At 38.8% G+C, this 14,992-nt stretch overlaps 1 protein-coding gene and 1 pseudogene across 2 annotated transcripts; both read left to right on the top strand.

Annotated features, from left to right (window-relative positions):
- Positions 1 to 6,285: 6,285 nt before the first annotated feature.
- On the top strand, positions 6,286 to 7,087 carry LOC113933508 (annotated as a pseudogene).
- Positions 7,088 to 7,561: 474 nt separating this feature from the next.
- On the top strand, positions 7,562 to 14,726 carry GLRX2 (glutaredoxin 2). Of its 2 annotated transcripts, none has more exons than XM_027613682.1 (4): positions 7,562 to 7,699; positions 10,890 to 10,953; positions 13,410 to 13,586; positions 14,448 to 14,726. In XM_027613682.1, exons 2-4 carry the CDS (start codon positions 10,891 to 10,893, stop codon positions 14,562 to 14,564), a joined length of 357 nt encoding a protein of 118 aa, XP_027469483.1. In that variant the 5' UTR covers positions 7,562 to 7,699; position 10,890; the 3' UTR covers positions 14,565 to 14,726. The 2 variants fall into 2 exon arrangements, with proteins under 2 accessions (XP_027469483.1, XP_027469482.1); XM_027613681.1 differs by lacking the exon at positions 7,562 to 7,699 and adding an exon at positions 7,863 to 8,074.
- The last annotated feature ends 266 nt before the right edge of the window (positions 14,727 to 14,992 follow it).

The following is a 14,992-nucleotide window of genomic DNA, read 5'->3' as shown; positions in this document are numbered from 1 at the left end:
AAAACATCACATTTTTATTCCAATTCTAAATGATAAGAATGATGAAGAGTAATAAGCTATGTGTGTACGTGTATTTGAGATATAATTGACATATAATATTGTATTCGTTTTAAGTTGTACAATACAATAATTTGATATGTATATATATTGAAACTGTGTGTTCTTAACATTATTTTTTGCAATTTAAAAGGAGATCAGACAACTACTAATGGCTCTAAAACACTTTGCACATTCTGAAATAGGAATTGCTAGAGGATCTAGTTTGGAGGAGCAAATGATAAAAGGATTATCTTTTCTGAAATGCTAGAGTCAAATACTTTCTTTTCTATGACTTGTAAATTAGAAACAGAGTAGAAATATTAGATTAATTATAATGAGATAATTATACCATATGAACTATTATAATAATAAAATTATATTATTTTTCAGAAGACTGCTATGAATTTGTTTTAAGGACTGGTAAATTAAAATATTATATTCTGTACTCAAATATAACAAAATAATTCATGCATTTATCATTTATTTATTGAATATCTACAGCATGCTAGATCCAGTTCTAAAACGTGGGAATCTGGTGTGATCCAAATAGTTGAGGCCCCTGCCTTCATGGAGCTTACCTTCTTTGAGGGAATACAGATAATAAACACAAACAGATATGTCAAGAGATGATAAATGCTCTGAAGAAAAATAAAGCAGTAAGAGCTATAGGGAGTGCAGAATGTCTTAGCTATTTCATATAATATTATCAGAGAAGACCTCTCTGATAAGCTGCTTCATTATATTAAAAAAAAAGAGCTAGAATAGATCGAAAGGAGTTTGATTAGATGTCTTCCTAAATGATTGCCCTCTTTTCTCCCATATTATATTGTAGACCATTAAATTTTAAATTAGCTAATTCAGTATGAGTAATAAGATCATCATAATTTTTTTCTCTGAGAATTATCAGCCTACTGTTCTAACCAAAGTTATTACATTTCCGATGTAAATTTATTTATGCTGTATTTTGTGGCATTTATTAATTTTGCTATTTTAAATTTTAAATTGTACAAATTTTAAAATGTACAAATTTTTGTTTATTTCTGCAACTATAGTGAAAATTCTACAGTTTTTTAAAAATTTTTTTTAGTAATCTCTATACCCATTATGGGGCTCAAACTAATGACCCTGAGATCAAGAGTTTCATGCTTTTCAGACTGAGCCAGCCAGGAGCCTCCAAAACTATAGTTTCTTAAGTAAATTTAGCATTAAACAAAACAAATTTTCTGCCCTTTGGTGCTTTCATTTGCACAGCGAAGGAGACAATAAATACATATATACCTATGTACAAAGTCAGTTGGTGATAAATGTCTCAGAAGAAAATTAAGCAGAGTAAAAGCATTATTTTAGATAAGTTGATCAGGGAAGTCCTCTAAGATTAAAGAGGAATTAGATTAGGTTTAAGGGAATTTGATTAGATGCACTCCTATTGCATTGGTCTCTCACACTTTTGTATCAATCATTATAGTATAAAGAGAGATTCGGTGGGACACAACTAAACACTATAGCTTTTTTTTTTTTTGAAACACCACTGAAATTTCTGTCTTTAGTTTGAATGAAATAATGTTACTGTATTATGAACTTGAATTTACCTACTCGCTATGTGTCTCTATTAAATTTTGCAAGACACATCTTTTATTCATCTGCATCAATAGTTAAAACTCTCTATACTATTAGGTAAATTTTTAGTCTCAAATATGATTAAATTCACCAGTAAAGTTGAAAACATAGTTCCCCCACTCATTCTCTCCCTTTCGATTTATAAGAAAAGTAAGAATAAAAATACAAGTTTAACCTCCCTTTGACAAAAAGAAAATAAGACTGGGCAAAACAACATTAACCTCTCCACAGAGATCGAAAAGAATATTTCAGGATGCAAAGGTTAGGAAACATCTATCACAAAATGCTATTTGTTCAACACCAGATGGCACTCTGAGTTAGTCATAAATTTGTCTAGCGCAAGGCTTACAGACCTTACAGACCTGAGATCTTTAAACAAGTAATTTGCTCACACTTCAAAAGAAAATATATTTGCTGGTCTTATTATTCCAAGTCTATTGGCCCAAAGACTTAAGAACACACATTTTATGGATATAGGAATGTTGTAGAAGGAAGGAAATATGCTTGGCAAAAAATAAAAAGCTTTCCAGATAAATATTTTCATTAGAACATACTGGATGCTAATTCTTCAGTAAATTCAGGTGATAAACTTACCACATTTTTAAACAGAAGTTCTCCTAGTCTACGGTATGGCTTTCATTTCCTTCATGAATACATCCAGGACATACTTACTCCAGGAATAAACTGCTCCCAATTCTTCTAATATAGGTATGTAACACCATCTTGTTTTCCTTCCCCTGGGCTTGGAGCATTTACATATATTTCAACTTGACACTTAAAAATTCTGAATAAATCCTTAAATAATCCTTTCCATTCTTACTATTTTGGCAGATATTCTACCCAACAAAGGTATTTTTTATTCCTTTAATTCTTGAATTCTTGCCTTCTGAGTATAAGAATTTCAAATAACATCAGACACCTCCATTTGCTACTGCTTTTATCCCTTCGTTTCTATAAAAAGACCAGATAGGTCCTTGTGGTTTAATAAAAAATACATATTTGGGTTTTTAATTTTTTTAATTTTTAAGGTTTTTTTTTTTTTTAAGATTTAATTTTAAGTAATCTCTACACCCATTGTGGAGCTTGAACTCACAACCCCCAGTTCAAGAGCTGCACGCTCCACGCACGATCTGAGCTAGCCAGGCACCACCATACTTGGTTTTTTTGGTCCCTGGCTCCTAAAACCTTTGGTATTTCCTTAGGGATTCAAGAGTGTTGTTATTCATAGCAAGTCTCTTTCCCCTGTACCTGTGTTTATGGTAATGAAGTGATTCTTGATGTCCCTTAGTTTCAAGAGAGGGGCTGACTATGCTTAAGGAACTTTCAGTTCTCCCCCCATCCCCTATCTTTCACTCCTTAGGGGAGGGGAAGGCCCTGGTGATTGAGTTCAAGCACCAAGGGCAAATGATTTAATCAATCATGCCTAACAATGACACTTTGATAAAAACTCCTGAATAACAAGGTTTGGGGGGAGCTTCCGAGTTGGTAACAAGATTGATTTGCCAGCTGGATGGTGTACATGAAGAGAGTATGGAAGTTCTGCACCTAACCTTGTCTAACCTTGCCCTATGCATCTCTTCCATTTGCCTGTTCCTGAGTTGTAGCCTTCATAATAAAGCTGTAATTGTTAAGTATAGTATTTTCCCAAGTTTAATTAGTTTATCTAGCAAATTATTGAACCTGAGGGTAGGTCATGATAACACCCCAAATTGTAGTTGGCCAGGCAGAAGTGCATGTAGTCTGGACACCCCATTTGTGGCGGGTGTCAAAGTAGAGGCAATCTTGTAGGACTGAGCCCTTAACCTGTGGGGTCTGTACTAACTCCAGGTTGTCTGTGTTAGAACGGAATTGAACTGTAGAACACCCAGTTGATATGACAGCATTGGAAAATTGGTTGTTGTTTGCAAAAGCAAACGGTCCTTCTTAAGCCTTCTTGTGAAATCATAACATGTTGTAATTTTTGTACTTTTGTACTTGTAAAATGAGAAACTCTATAATGATAAAAGGCTTATAATAAATTGCAGTAATTATTTTTTAAAGATTTATTTATTTTAGAGGAGGGGAGGGGCAGACTCCCCACTGAGCGTTGGAGCCCAACGCAGGGCTGGATACCACAACCCATGAGATCATGACCTGAACAGAAACCAAGAGTCAGATGCCCAACTGACTGAGCCACCCAGGTGCCCTACAGTAATGGTTTTAAACTAATGTGATTTTAATTATAGCTGAAGTATATTTGGGAAATAGACATAAAGGAGAGACATTGTTTAGTCTAAAAGAATGCATGGGCACACATAAATTTGTTTTTACCTTTTCAGATGGGACTATTTAACAGTGATGCCAAAGTAAAAATATGACACATTTTTATGAACCATGAATTTTATACCTTGTTCAAAAAATTGGATAAAAGATAAAAGTTTTATCTCTTATAAGCAGGGACCTTGTCTGTATCCTGTGACCAGTGACTGACATTGTAAAGGATGAATGAAGTAATACAGTAAAACAAAAACAGGAAATGAATATAACACAACATTCACAGAATTTTTAACATACCCAAGACTTTAATGAAACATCAGGCTTTCTCCAGGCTAAATACTGTCATTGTGATAGGCTAAAAAAATGGTCCTTCCCCCAAAATATACAGGTCAAATCCCTGGAACTTGTGAATGTTACCTTATTTGGAAAACTGACTCTTTGCAGATACAATTTAGTGAAGGACCTTGAGATAAGAGCCTCCTGGATTATCCAGGTGTGGACTAAATCTCATCATCAGAGACAGAGGAGAAGGCAATGGGAAGATATGGACAGAGAGTGAAGTGGTGTGGCCACAAGTCAAAGAAGCCAAGGATCACCTGAAGCCACCAGAAGGCGGAAGAAGAAGAAAACGAGTTCTCCTTTATAGTAGCCTCTAGAAGGAACACGGCCCTGCCAGATTTTGGATTTCTAGTTTCCAGAACTGTGAGAAAATAAATTTCTGTTCTTTCAAATCTGTGGTAATTTGTTACAGCAGTCTTAGGATACAATAGCTAACCCTTGAGGGTTCAGAATCATGCTCTTTTTAGAAAAGTTTCTTTGAGGGAGAATTTATGAAGGTTCCCATGTGGCTAAGGTCCACAGGTTGGACCCAGTATGGAGGACCTCCCCTAAGGGCCATTTCAAGTAGAAGATTTCATAATTTACTGACCTTAGCAGTGTTAAAAAAAAACAAACAAAAACACAACAGGTCCAAAATGGAGTCACTTGTGCTAAGCCCGTCACCAAACTGAGACTTAATACCTAACCTAATTGCAGTTTCAGCCTTTCCCAGGGATATAATGTTAATAGGTTAGTTGGGAATTTCCTGGTGAGAAGTAGTGAGGTAATCTGCTTGATAGACCTCTTTCTTCCTGAAAGATAGGTGACATTGCCTGAAATAATCCTTTCATTTGTTTATGATGTCCTTGTCCCACCTCCTCTGCCTTTTAAAGCCTTCCATTTTGTACAACATCGTAGAGCTCCTTGCTATTTGCTAGATGAGATGCTGCCCAATTTATGAATCATTGAATAAAGCCAGTTAGAGCTTCAAATTTACTCAGCTGGATTTTGTTTTTTAACAGTAGCTTTCAACACCAGGCAGGGGATAAACCTGTTTTGAGGTTAAAAAAAAAAAAAAAAAGTATGAGCTTTACTTGACAATTTAAGCAATAAAAAAACAAGTTGAAAGAATATCTAAAGATATGTCATTTTTTTTTAAAGGATGTTATGCTTTTATTTGACAGAGAGCACAAGCAGGGGGATCAGCAGGCAGAGGGAGAGGGTGAAGCACTCTCCCCTCTGAGCAGAGAGTCTGATGCAGGGCTCAATCCCAGGACCCTGGGACCATGATCCAGCAGAGGGCAGACGCCCAACCGGCTGAGCCAACCAGGCGCCCCAAGATATGTCAATTCTTTTAATTGATATCATGTTCAATCATGAAAAAAAAAGTATAGAACTCATAAGTCTGTATTTAATCATTTATTCTTGATGTACCTGTACTGGCCACCCCCCCATTATGTTCACACCATACACTTAAGTGAACATCCAGCAGGCATACTTGTTAATGTACTATTATAGACATCACAATCATGACCAAGAATCAGCACTTCTGTAGCTACCCAATGAAGCCCAAAGAAATTGAAGGTTATGACTATATTATGCTTAATTCAGACATAACACTTTTGTTTGAAGTACTTTCTTTGGGGATCCCTTTTAAAAAATCTGTCCAGTGAATTCTGTGCTTAACATAGGCCTGTACTATATGAAAATTAAATTGTGACATGATTGTTTCACTTCATAATGGCCTTTATTTTGTAAAACTTTACCACAGTAAGGTAAAATTTTATTTCAAAACAAAAATAACAGTAAATTTCCTAAATAGCTATCTTTGATTCAAAACAAAACAAAACTCCACAACACTACAGAAAACATCTCTTAAATTTTAAAGTTAATTTTGAATTTATGAAGAATGACTTCACACCTTTTAGGGTATTTGTTTTTGCAACTAACTTTCATCCTTTTATGAAGTAATGAAACAACTCACTTGAAAATAGGAAAAAAAACCCGTCAGAAACAGACATTCTAATTTTGTAATTTGGTAACACGAATCTTAAACTTAGCTAGTTGAATATGAAGGATCAAAAAAGGTCTGGATTGGCAGAGGTTTCTGGGAGCATAAAAGATGACAACAGCAGCTAGGCCAACTTTTGAACCTGCGAGAGGTGGGAGAGGAAAAGGAGAAGGTGATTTGAGCCAACTCTCAAAGCAGTATTCAAGTAGAGACCTACCTTCTCATACAAAGATAAAATATAGACAAACTACTCAGGATGCCCCTGAAGAGGTTCGCAACCTCAGGAGAGAGCTGGAAGAGAGAGAGTGAGCTGCTGCAAGAGAAAAAAATAGAGATCGTCCAACACGAGAACATACAACCTCCTCGTCAGTGTCAAAGAAGCCTTGGTTAGACCAGATTCCTGCTGCCAACCTTGATGCAGATGATCCTCTAACAGATGAAGATGAAGATGAAGATTTTGAAGAGGAGAGTGATGATGATGATACTGCAGCTCTTCTTGCAGAACTAGAAAAAATTAAAAAAGCTGAAGAGCAGGCCAGGAAGGAACAAGAACAGAAAGCTGAAGAAGAAAGAATACGTATGGAAAACATTTTGAGTGGAAACCCTCTCCTTAATCTCACTGGCCCATCCCAGCCTCAGGCCAACTTTAAAGTTAAAAGAAGGTGGGATGATGATGTTGTTTTCAAGAACTGTGCAAAAGGTGTAGATGATCAGAAGAAAGACAAAAGATTTGTAAATGATACGCTGCGATCTGAATTTCACAAACAGTTCATGGAGAAATATATTAAATAGTACAGTTTTATGTGCTTAAAGACAGTAAAATGTAAAAAGAAAAAGGTCTGGATTGTTCTAATAATTGTTTAGAATCTTAAAAATACTATATTTGCCCTTTGCCCTTAACAAATAGATTTCAATGTCCTCAGTAAATAAAGATCTACCCCCCTCAAATAGTAACGCACAAAGGGCTAGCATTACCACGAGTGGCACAATGTTGTCCTTAGCACTCAGCTATTTCCACAGCCATGGCAAAAACCCTTTGGGCTAGTTCAAGTTTTATTTTCTAATTTCATTTTTATTTATAAACACAAATTTTGTTTTCCTTGGAATGAATGTTTTACGTTGGATTACTTTTTTCTTTTAATTCTGGATGTAAAATCTAATAGTCCCACGATTTATATGGGTTCTGGATCAGCAGCCTAATTTTAAGATGACATAGTTAGGCTCTTACTTCACCGACAGAAACACCTGTCTGACCGGAAGTTGTGATGACGCTACCATCCTCATGTAAACATCCCAAGCATTTCGAGTCTTTCTTTCGGACATTTTTTCTTCTCCGTTTCGCCAGAATGTCGGCCACAGTCCCCACGCGCTGTTTCCGCGGGTCTGTGGGCCTTTATGAGCGTCCCTAATCCCTAAAGAAACAGGTGCAGGGCTGGGTCGAGCCCTCGAAGCCAGCAGGTGAGGCGTCGGCTTCGGCCTGGACCGCAGCTTAACCACACGCGTGCCGCACTCCCCCCGACTCCGCCCTGGGACCGCCGGGCGCCCGGTTGGGAGGACTCAGGCGGCCGCGCCGAGGAGACCGGCGGCGCTCGGGCAGCCCGGCGGGGCGGGGAGAGGCGGGCCGGGTCGGCCAGGGGCCGGGCGTGCGGAGGCCCGGCCAGCCGGCGGAGGCGGGCTCTCTCGGGCCGCGGTTGCCGCCCTCTCCGCTCGCCGCCACCCCGGCGCTCGGATCATGTCTTGGCGTCGCGCGGCGCTGCTGGGGACAAGGCTGGTTCGGAGCGGGAGCAGTCCGGCGGGCCGGCTCGGCGGGGCAGCAGGAGCTGCGGCCTCTGGGTACGGGGTGCGGCGGGCAGGACACGGGGGGTGGGGGTTGGTGTGGCGCGGAGCCTCGCAGGGGTCTGGATGGAGCGGTGGGCGCGGGCGCTTCTTTCCCCGGCGCCGGGTGGGCCCTCGGAGGGCGGCGGGAGCTCACGAAGGGTGGGGGCGGGTGAATGATGCCTTAAGCGGTCGTGCCTTCTTACGGATCCTGTGACTCTTACGTCGAAAATATGCGAGTCGTGGTATTGGGGGGCTTGGACCCTTCCCCCCCCCCGCCCCACCTAATAAGTTGGGATTTCAGATAAACAGCGATTAATTTTCAGTCTTAGTGTATCTCAGATATTGCACGGATTATACTTAGACTAAACAGTTACTCCCTTTTTATGTGAAGTTCTAATGTAATCGAGCGTTCTGCATTTTTATTTTCTAAACCTGGCAACCCTACCGCAGGAAGTGAAGGGGACGCTTCCTACTAAATGGCCCAGTCTTTGAGGATGGGGACTGTGACTTACCCTGGTAGATGTCACCTCTGGCGAGACCGAGGATTGCTTTCCCTGTGCTTCCCCGCTTCCAGTACCAGGCCTGCGGTGGAGGACCCACTGCCTGGGCTGATGCTGTGCCGCCCTCGGGCCCGAGCCTGTGCTCCATGGTGGTTCTCTGCCAGTTCGAATGTCTGTGCCTGCCACTGTGCATCCATCGCTCTGTCTGGGAGTCTCTTCCTTCCTACGTGGTTTGGTAACTCTGATCAGTACTGCCAGACTGTAGGAACTGCTAATTATCTTTCTATTCTAATCTGGTGATCCACTCAGGAAGGTGCTGACCACGTGGTGTTACCTATTTGACTGACAGGTCCTTGAGCCCCTGACGTGTTTTTCCAATGATGTGTATCCCTGGGGCATTGAGCATTTCGCCTACTTAGTATATAGGAGGCGCTCCATAAATCTCGCATGGCTAATGGGTACATCAGTGTTGAGGTGAAACGTTTCTTGTGCGCTTCTCTGTTGATGTCTCTTTCCTTACTAGGTAATAACTTTTGCCAAGCTCAACCAGAATTGAAGGAGAAAGGTGCTTTCCAGAAACTTTTTCTTTTATTTGGGAGGGTAGGGGGTGATATTTCAGATGCACCTCCTACCTCCTCTCACTGCCCAAGATAACTTGGAGATGAAGGTTCTACTGGAACTCCTGCTTCAATAGTAAATATTGTGGTAGATGGTTTGGGGATGACAGTTAGATGTTGGACCAGAGATGAAAAGGACTTGTTTTCTTAGTTGATAAACCAGATAGGCTGCTGATTTATCACACCAAAAAAAGTTTTTGGGTCCAGGCCATGCCGATTAACATTTTGTTTGTTTGTTTACGCTCCAGGAACTCAGCCTGCTTTTTTCTTAACGCAGCTTCTGCCCTCCACCTAAGTTGGTTGCAGTCTCCCTAGCATGCTACTCCTAACCCCTTCCTAAGTACACAGGCCCTTTTTGTTTTAAAGATTTCCTTACCGACTATTGGGAAGTAAGGAATAATAGATTGTAAACACTGGGGAGTTCTAATGTTATAATGTTCCCTTGGAGTAGTTCCTGCCTCTAACTCTAATTACTGAAGGTGATGTTTGTTACAGCATCCTTATTCTAAGTGTGTGGGCATGGCTGTGTAGATCAGCCACTCATCATCCAAGGATAAAATGTAAAAAATCCTTTTAATTTTTTTCTTTTAAGTAAGTTCTACACCCAATGTGGGGCTCAAATTCATAGCCCCAAGATCAAGAGTCACATGCTCTACCAACTATGGCCAGCTAGGTGCCCCCAACATTTAAATTTTAAATGCACTCAAAATGAATGAATGAAGTGTTTGCAAGGAAAAGGTTTTCTATCAAAACTTGAATTTGGAACATAATCATAAGGAGACTATTTTTGGAAATATTTGAAACTTCAATTCTTTATCTTATTCTCTTAATCTTTAGATATTCAAGAAATTCTCTTTTGAAGCCCATATTATTCTGATTCTTTTCTAAGATTTGTAATTTTGCTCTAACTAGTTTGCATCAGGATGCTGTATATGGTTTGAACAATGCAATAGGGCCTGGCTGATCAAGAAAGATAAAGTGGATGGGGAAAAGCTCTAGGGGTAGGCAGAGAGATTCGATGATATAAAACTGGTCAATATTTTAGTGAATATATTCCTGTTACAATGAATGCCTCCTTTTACAAGCTCCCAACAGCTGGGTTTTAGATAATACATACCTACAGGGTCCCTGTAATCAGGAAATTATACTAATAGTGTTATTGAACATTTACTGTGATCAAGGCACTGTTTTGCTTTCTATCAATTCATTTAATCTTCATAAAACCCTTTGAGGTGGGTGTGACTATTATTCCTACTTTACAGATTGGGAAACTTAGAGCTATGAATGTTGTGGTTGACATACCTTAGTTTCCTTAAAATCTTTGAATTTTTGTAGGTTCTCTGTGTCACAGCGTGTTCATGGAGATTTGGCATATTTTAATACGAAAATGGAAACTTTTTTTAAACTAATGGTCAGGTTAAGGTCAGTCATTAGGACAGTCTATTCAAAATTTGGTGTTCGGAAATAAGAGTGTGCCAGGCTTTAAACACAGTAAATGTGGTTTTACCAAATAATTAAGAACATTGGGAGGCTAGAGAAGCATACAGTCCCTTTTGGTTATTTTTGTACTAATAAGTAAAACTTTTTTCTGTTTCATAGGTTTGGATATATATTTGCATATCAGGTTTTCTTCAAATGGATCTCATTTGCTATATTATCATTAATGATTATTTTTAATGTTTAAAGCTGCACTGCCTTTTAAAATCTTTTTAGGATGGGGAACAGCACATCATCATCTTGGGGGAAGTCAGCAACTGTTCCTGTGAATCAGATTCAAGTGAGTGATGTGGGAGATGTAGGAGAAACCTTTCCTCTGTAGAAAAAGAATTGTGTTTTACACATTTAATATGCTTATTCATTATCCAGCCTGACATAGTTCAGCAAATGAATTACTAAATGTATACTTTAAAATCTGCTATCAAAATAATCCATGTGACAGAAAAGTTCTAGATCATATTGGCAGTCAAAGTTTATGAGATTTATTATTAATGGAGTCTTTACTCCCTCTAAGTTGGGTCTGTGAGGTTAGCTCTTCCTTTCCCTCAGACCTACCTCAGGTCTCCTGTTGATACCAGGCAAGCTGCTCTTAGCCAGGGATGCTGTTTGATGTTGGCCTGGGAAGCTGCTTAACAGCTTTCTCCCCTAACACAGAACTTAGTATGCTGTAGTTACTCTATAAATGATCCTCTCAAGATCAAAAATAGGTCAAAAATAGACCAACTTGCAGACCATGCGCTGCTGGGTACTGTTTTCCTCTCTTTCACTGCAAAACCCAGTTCATTCTGCCTCAGAAAAACTCTCGTATGTTTTTCTTCCCTTGCAGTCTACAAGACATACTTATGTTTTCCTTTCTCTATTCTTCATCACCAACCACCACCACATGTATAACATTTCTGCCTTTAATTTATTTGGCTAAGAAAGTATTCACTCACAGCTGATGAAAGTAACAGCAATGCTAAAAACCTGTTGTGAGGGAATTCCTTTTTAAAACAAGAATACAAAATGATGAAAATTTAGCAAGGTTGAGCTTGAGAGAAGGTGAGAAGGATTGTTCGAGATACTCTGGCACTGTCATCTTGAGTTTCAGCTCACTTTGGAATCTCTTCATCAGTGTTTTTACTGCATATCAGCACCCGGGATGCTCAGCTCTCTCTACACGATGGTCTCAGTGTGCCTATAACCTGAGAGGTGGCATGGTGGAGGAAAGAGTGCTGGCTTTGGTGTTGGGACAGGTTGCGTTAAATCCTAGTGTTGTGAACTTCTCAGCCTCAATTTTCTCATCTATAAAATGGATTCGTTCATACATCTCTGGTATGGCTGGCTTTCTCCAAGACAGACTTCTATACTGAATATTATGAGTAATTAGAAGAGAAAGCATAAAAATAGACCAACTTGCAGAGAGCTAGACTGTGCCTTAAAACCCTTCTGACACCCAAGGATGGATGTAACTTTAGAATTACTTTGCCTGGGTACTCTACTTTCTGATTTTTGGCTTTCATCTTGAAGGTGTTGCTTATGACCCACATAAGAACAACTTAAGACAGATGCTTGGGTGCTACTTATCTATTCAGAATCTCTTGAAGGACCTGGACATTCATATACTCAGAAACAAAAAAGAAAACAAATTTTACAAGCAATGCAGATGCATAGCAAAATCATAGTCTTTGTGATAAAGGCCTGGAGAGTAGTTTCCAAACCGGGTTGATAATAGAATCATCTGGGAAGTTAAAAAAAAAAAAAAAAAAAGTTTCTGACTTCTGTCTGAAACCACCCCCCCTTTTTTTTTTTAAGATTTTATTTGTTTGAGACAGAGATACAGAGAGAGAAGGAACACAAGCAGGGGGAGTGGGAGAAGCAGGCTTCCTGCTGATCAGGGAGCCCGCCGTAGGGCTTGATCCCAGGACCCTGGGATCATGACCTGAGCCGAAGGCAGACACTTAACTATCTGAGCCACCCAGGCGCCCTGCCTGAAATCCTTTGAATCAGCATTTCTGGTAGTAGCTTTTCCAGGAACAACAATATAAGAATGCCTTAGCAATACTGTAATGACAATGACAGTTTTTTTTAACTATAAAGATATATAGGAAGGAGTGGAAGTTGAGGGGGTAAGCTGTTGTCTATACCTGGATCAGTGACAGCCTTACATGTTAAACAGAAATCATATATCAGTCCTCACCATTAAAAGTTAAGGAAGGTAAGGAGTTAACTCCTAAAACACCTACTGATTATTTAAGAGGCAATATAACAGAGTTTAAGTGCCTGGACTGTAGAATCAGACTTGCCTGGGCTCAAATCTCAGCTTTCCAGTTCTTATTAGTACTATGAGTAAGTCACTTATTTTCTTCTGTGTCTCACTTCCCCATTTGTAGAGTAGAGATAATAATAAGACCTATCTCAGGATTACAGTGAGGTTTACATGAGCTAGTAAAGGTCAGATGTGAAGAATTGTGTCTGGCACACAGAGATGTTTGCTGTATATGAATTGACTGTGATTATTGTTATCACTTCATGCCACCTTTGCATCTGTTCTATCCTTTTTTCCTAAAAACATCCCTTTTAAATGAATAATAATATTCTTAATCTGCAAATGAGAAAATAGCTGATGGAGACTTAGTTTGAACACTGAATCATGAGACTTCAGAATCCATCCTGTTTCCACTATAATAATGATTTCTTTCCAGAAGGTAATGTCTAGAATTAAAGAAAAAATTTTGTTTGTTTGTTTGACTTCAGGAAACAATTTCTGATAATTGTGTGGTGATTTTCTCAAAAACATCTTGTTCTTACTGTACAATGGCAAAAAAACTTTTCCATGACATGAATGTTAAGTATAAAGTGGTGGAATTGGACATGCTTGAATATGGAAGTCAATTTCAAGATGCTCTCTACAAAATGACTGGTGAAAAAACTGTAAGTGTATCCTCTATGGTGCTTTTCCTCCAAATAGGTGGTACCTGGGTCACGTAGAGCCTAGACGCTTACATAAAGGGAGCCAGGCATTCTCTCTGTCTCATCCTCTGAGAATCTTTTTTGGATAAAGAAATGGCAGATCTGGGAACAAAATTCAGAGACTGGGAAACAGCAGAATTCATTCATTTTATTTTTATTCTTGCCATATGTGTGTGCGTGCGTGTATGTGTGTGTGTTTTGACTAGGAGAGTGGGGTGATGGTGTTGTCATGGGTGTTTGTCTGTGAATCTTTAAGATCCTCCTGTAGCTCTTCTCAAGACGAAATCCTTCCTCCCTTTACTTCAACAGTACAGACCATGGGTCAGTCTTCAGTTACTGTGCTAATAGGAGTGCTTTAGTTCTTCATGTTTTTAGATTCCTGAAATTTGTCCAACCATATGCATTTTTTCAGTGAAATGCATTATTGGGAAAATATATAATGTTGCCATTTTCCTTCTTGTTTTAATGTGCATGGAAGATGTTTATAAACAATAATTACAGACTGTGTTATTTTATCTTTTATATGCCATAGCAATTAGAAGGAAAGGCTTGAGTGTCAGATTGCCCTGGATTTAAATCCTACCTCTGTCATTTGCTGTCATTGTGATTTTGGACAAGTTCCTGTGCCTCATTTCCCTCCAAAATAAGGCTAAAATTAGTACCTACCCCAAGAGTTGTAAAGATTTAAGTACTTTGTGAAAGAGCTTAGTCTGGTGCCTGGCCCATAAAAGTACCCAGAGTATGAGCATCTATTACTATTATGTGAAAGGTCTTAATACTTCCGACAATAGAGTGACAGCTAATCTTTTGTTTATCCAACAGGTACCAAGAATATTTATCAATGGAACTTTTATTGGAGGTGCAACTGACACTCATAGGCTTCACAAAGAAGGGAAATTGCTTCCACTAGTTCATCAGTGTTATTTAAAAAAAAAGTAAGAGAAAAGAATTTTAGTTATGTAGGTGCTTATAACCTTGCTGGTAAAATGTCAGTGATTGAAAGTGATAATGCCTTTTAAATGTTTGAGGATGTTTTAAATATGTAAATTATCTTGCTGAAAAAGTTGTAAAACTAATAATAAATTGCTGTGGAAATCTCTTCTTCCTACTTGCCAATTCTTGACCAAAGGAGATGATATTTAAAACTACAGGAGTGAAATTGTATCAAAAGATAAGCAAAGAATGTTTTATTAATAATTCATATATGAATTTCACAACCATGAGCTAGAAGGTAAGCATTTGGGATTATTTATTCTGTGTAATATTCAGAAGGAGCTGACTCCTTACCATATTTTATGGCTTTTAGTGGTGAGGACTGATTTGTGATTTCTCTTTAAAATGGAAGGTTCTGGGCGCCTGGGTGGCTC

Source organism: Zalophus californianus, chromosome 10 (assembly GCF_009762305.2).
Source record: "Zalophus californianus isolate mZalCal1 chromosome 10, mZalCal1.pri.v2, whole genome shotgun sequence".
Lineage (NCBI taxonomy): Eukaryota > Metazoa > Chordata > Mammalia > Carnivora > Otariidae > Zalophus > Zalophus californianus.
The sequence above is the reverse complement of the archived record's forward strand: the minus strand, read 5'-3'. Positions and strand labels throughout refer to the sequence as shown.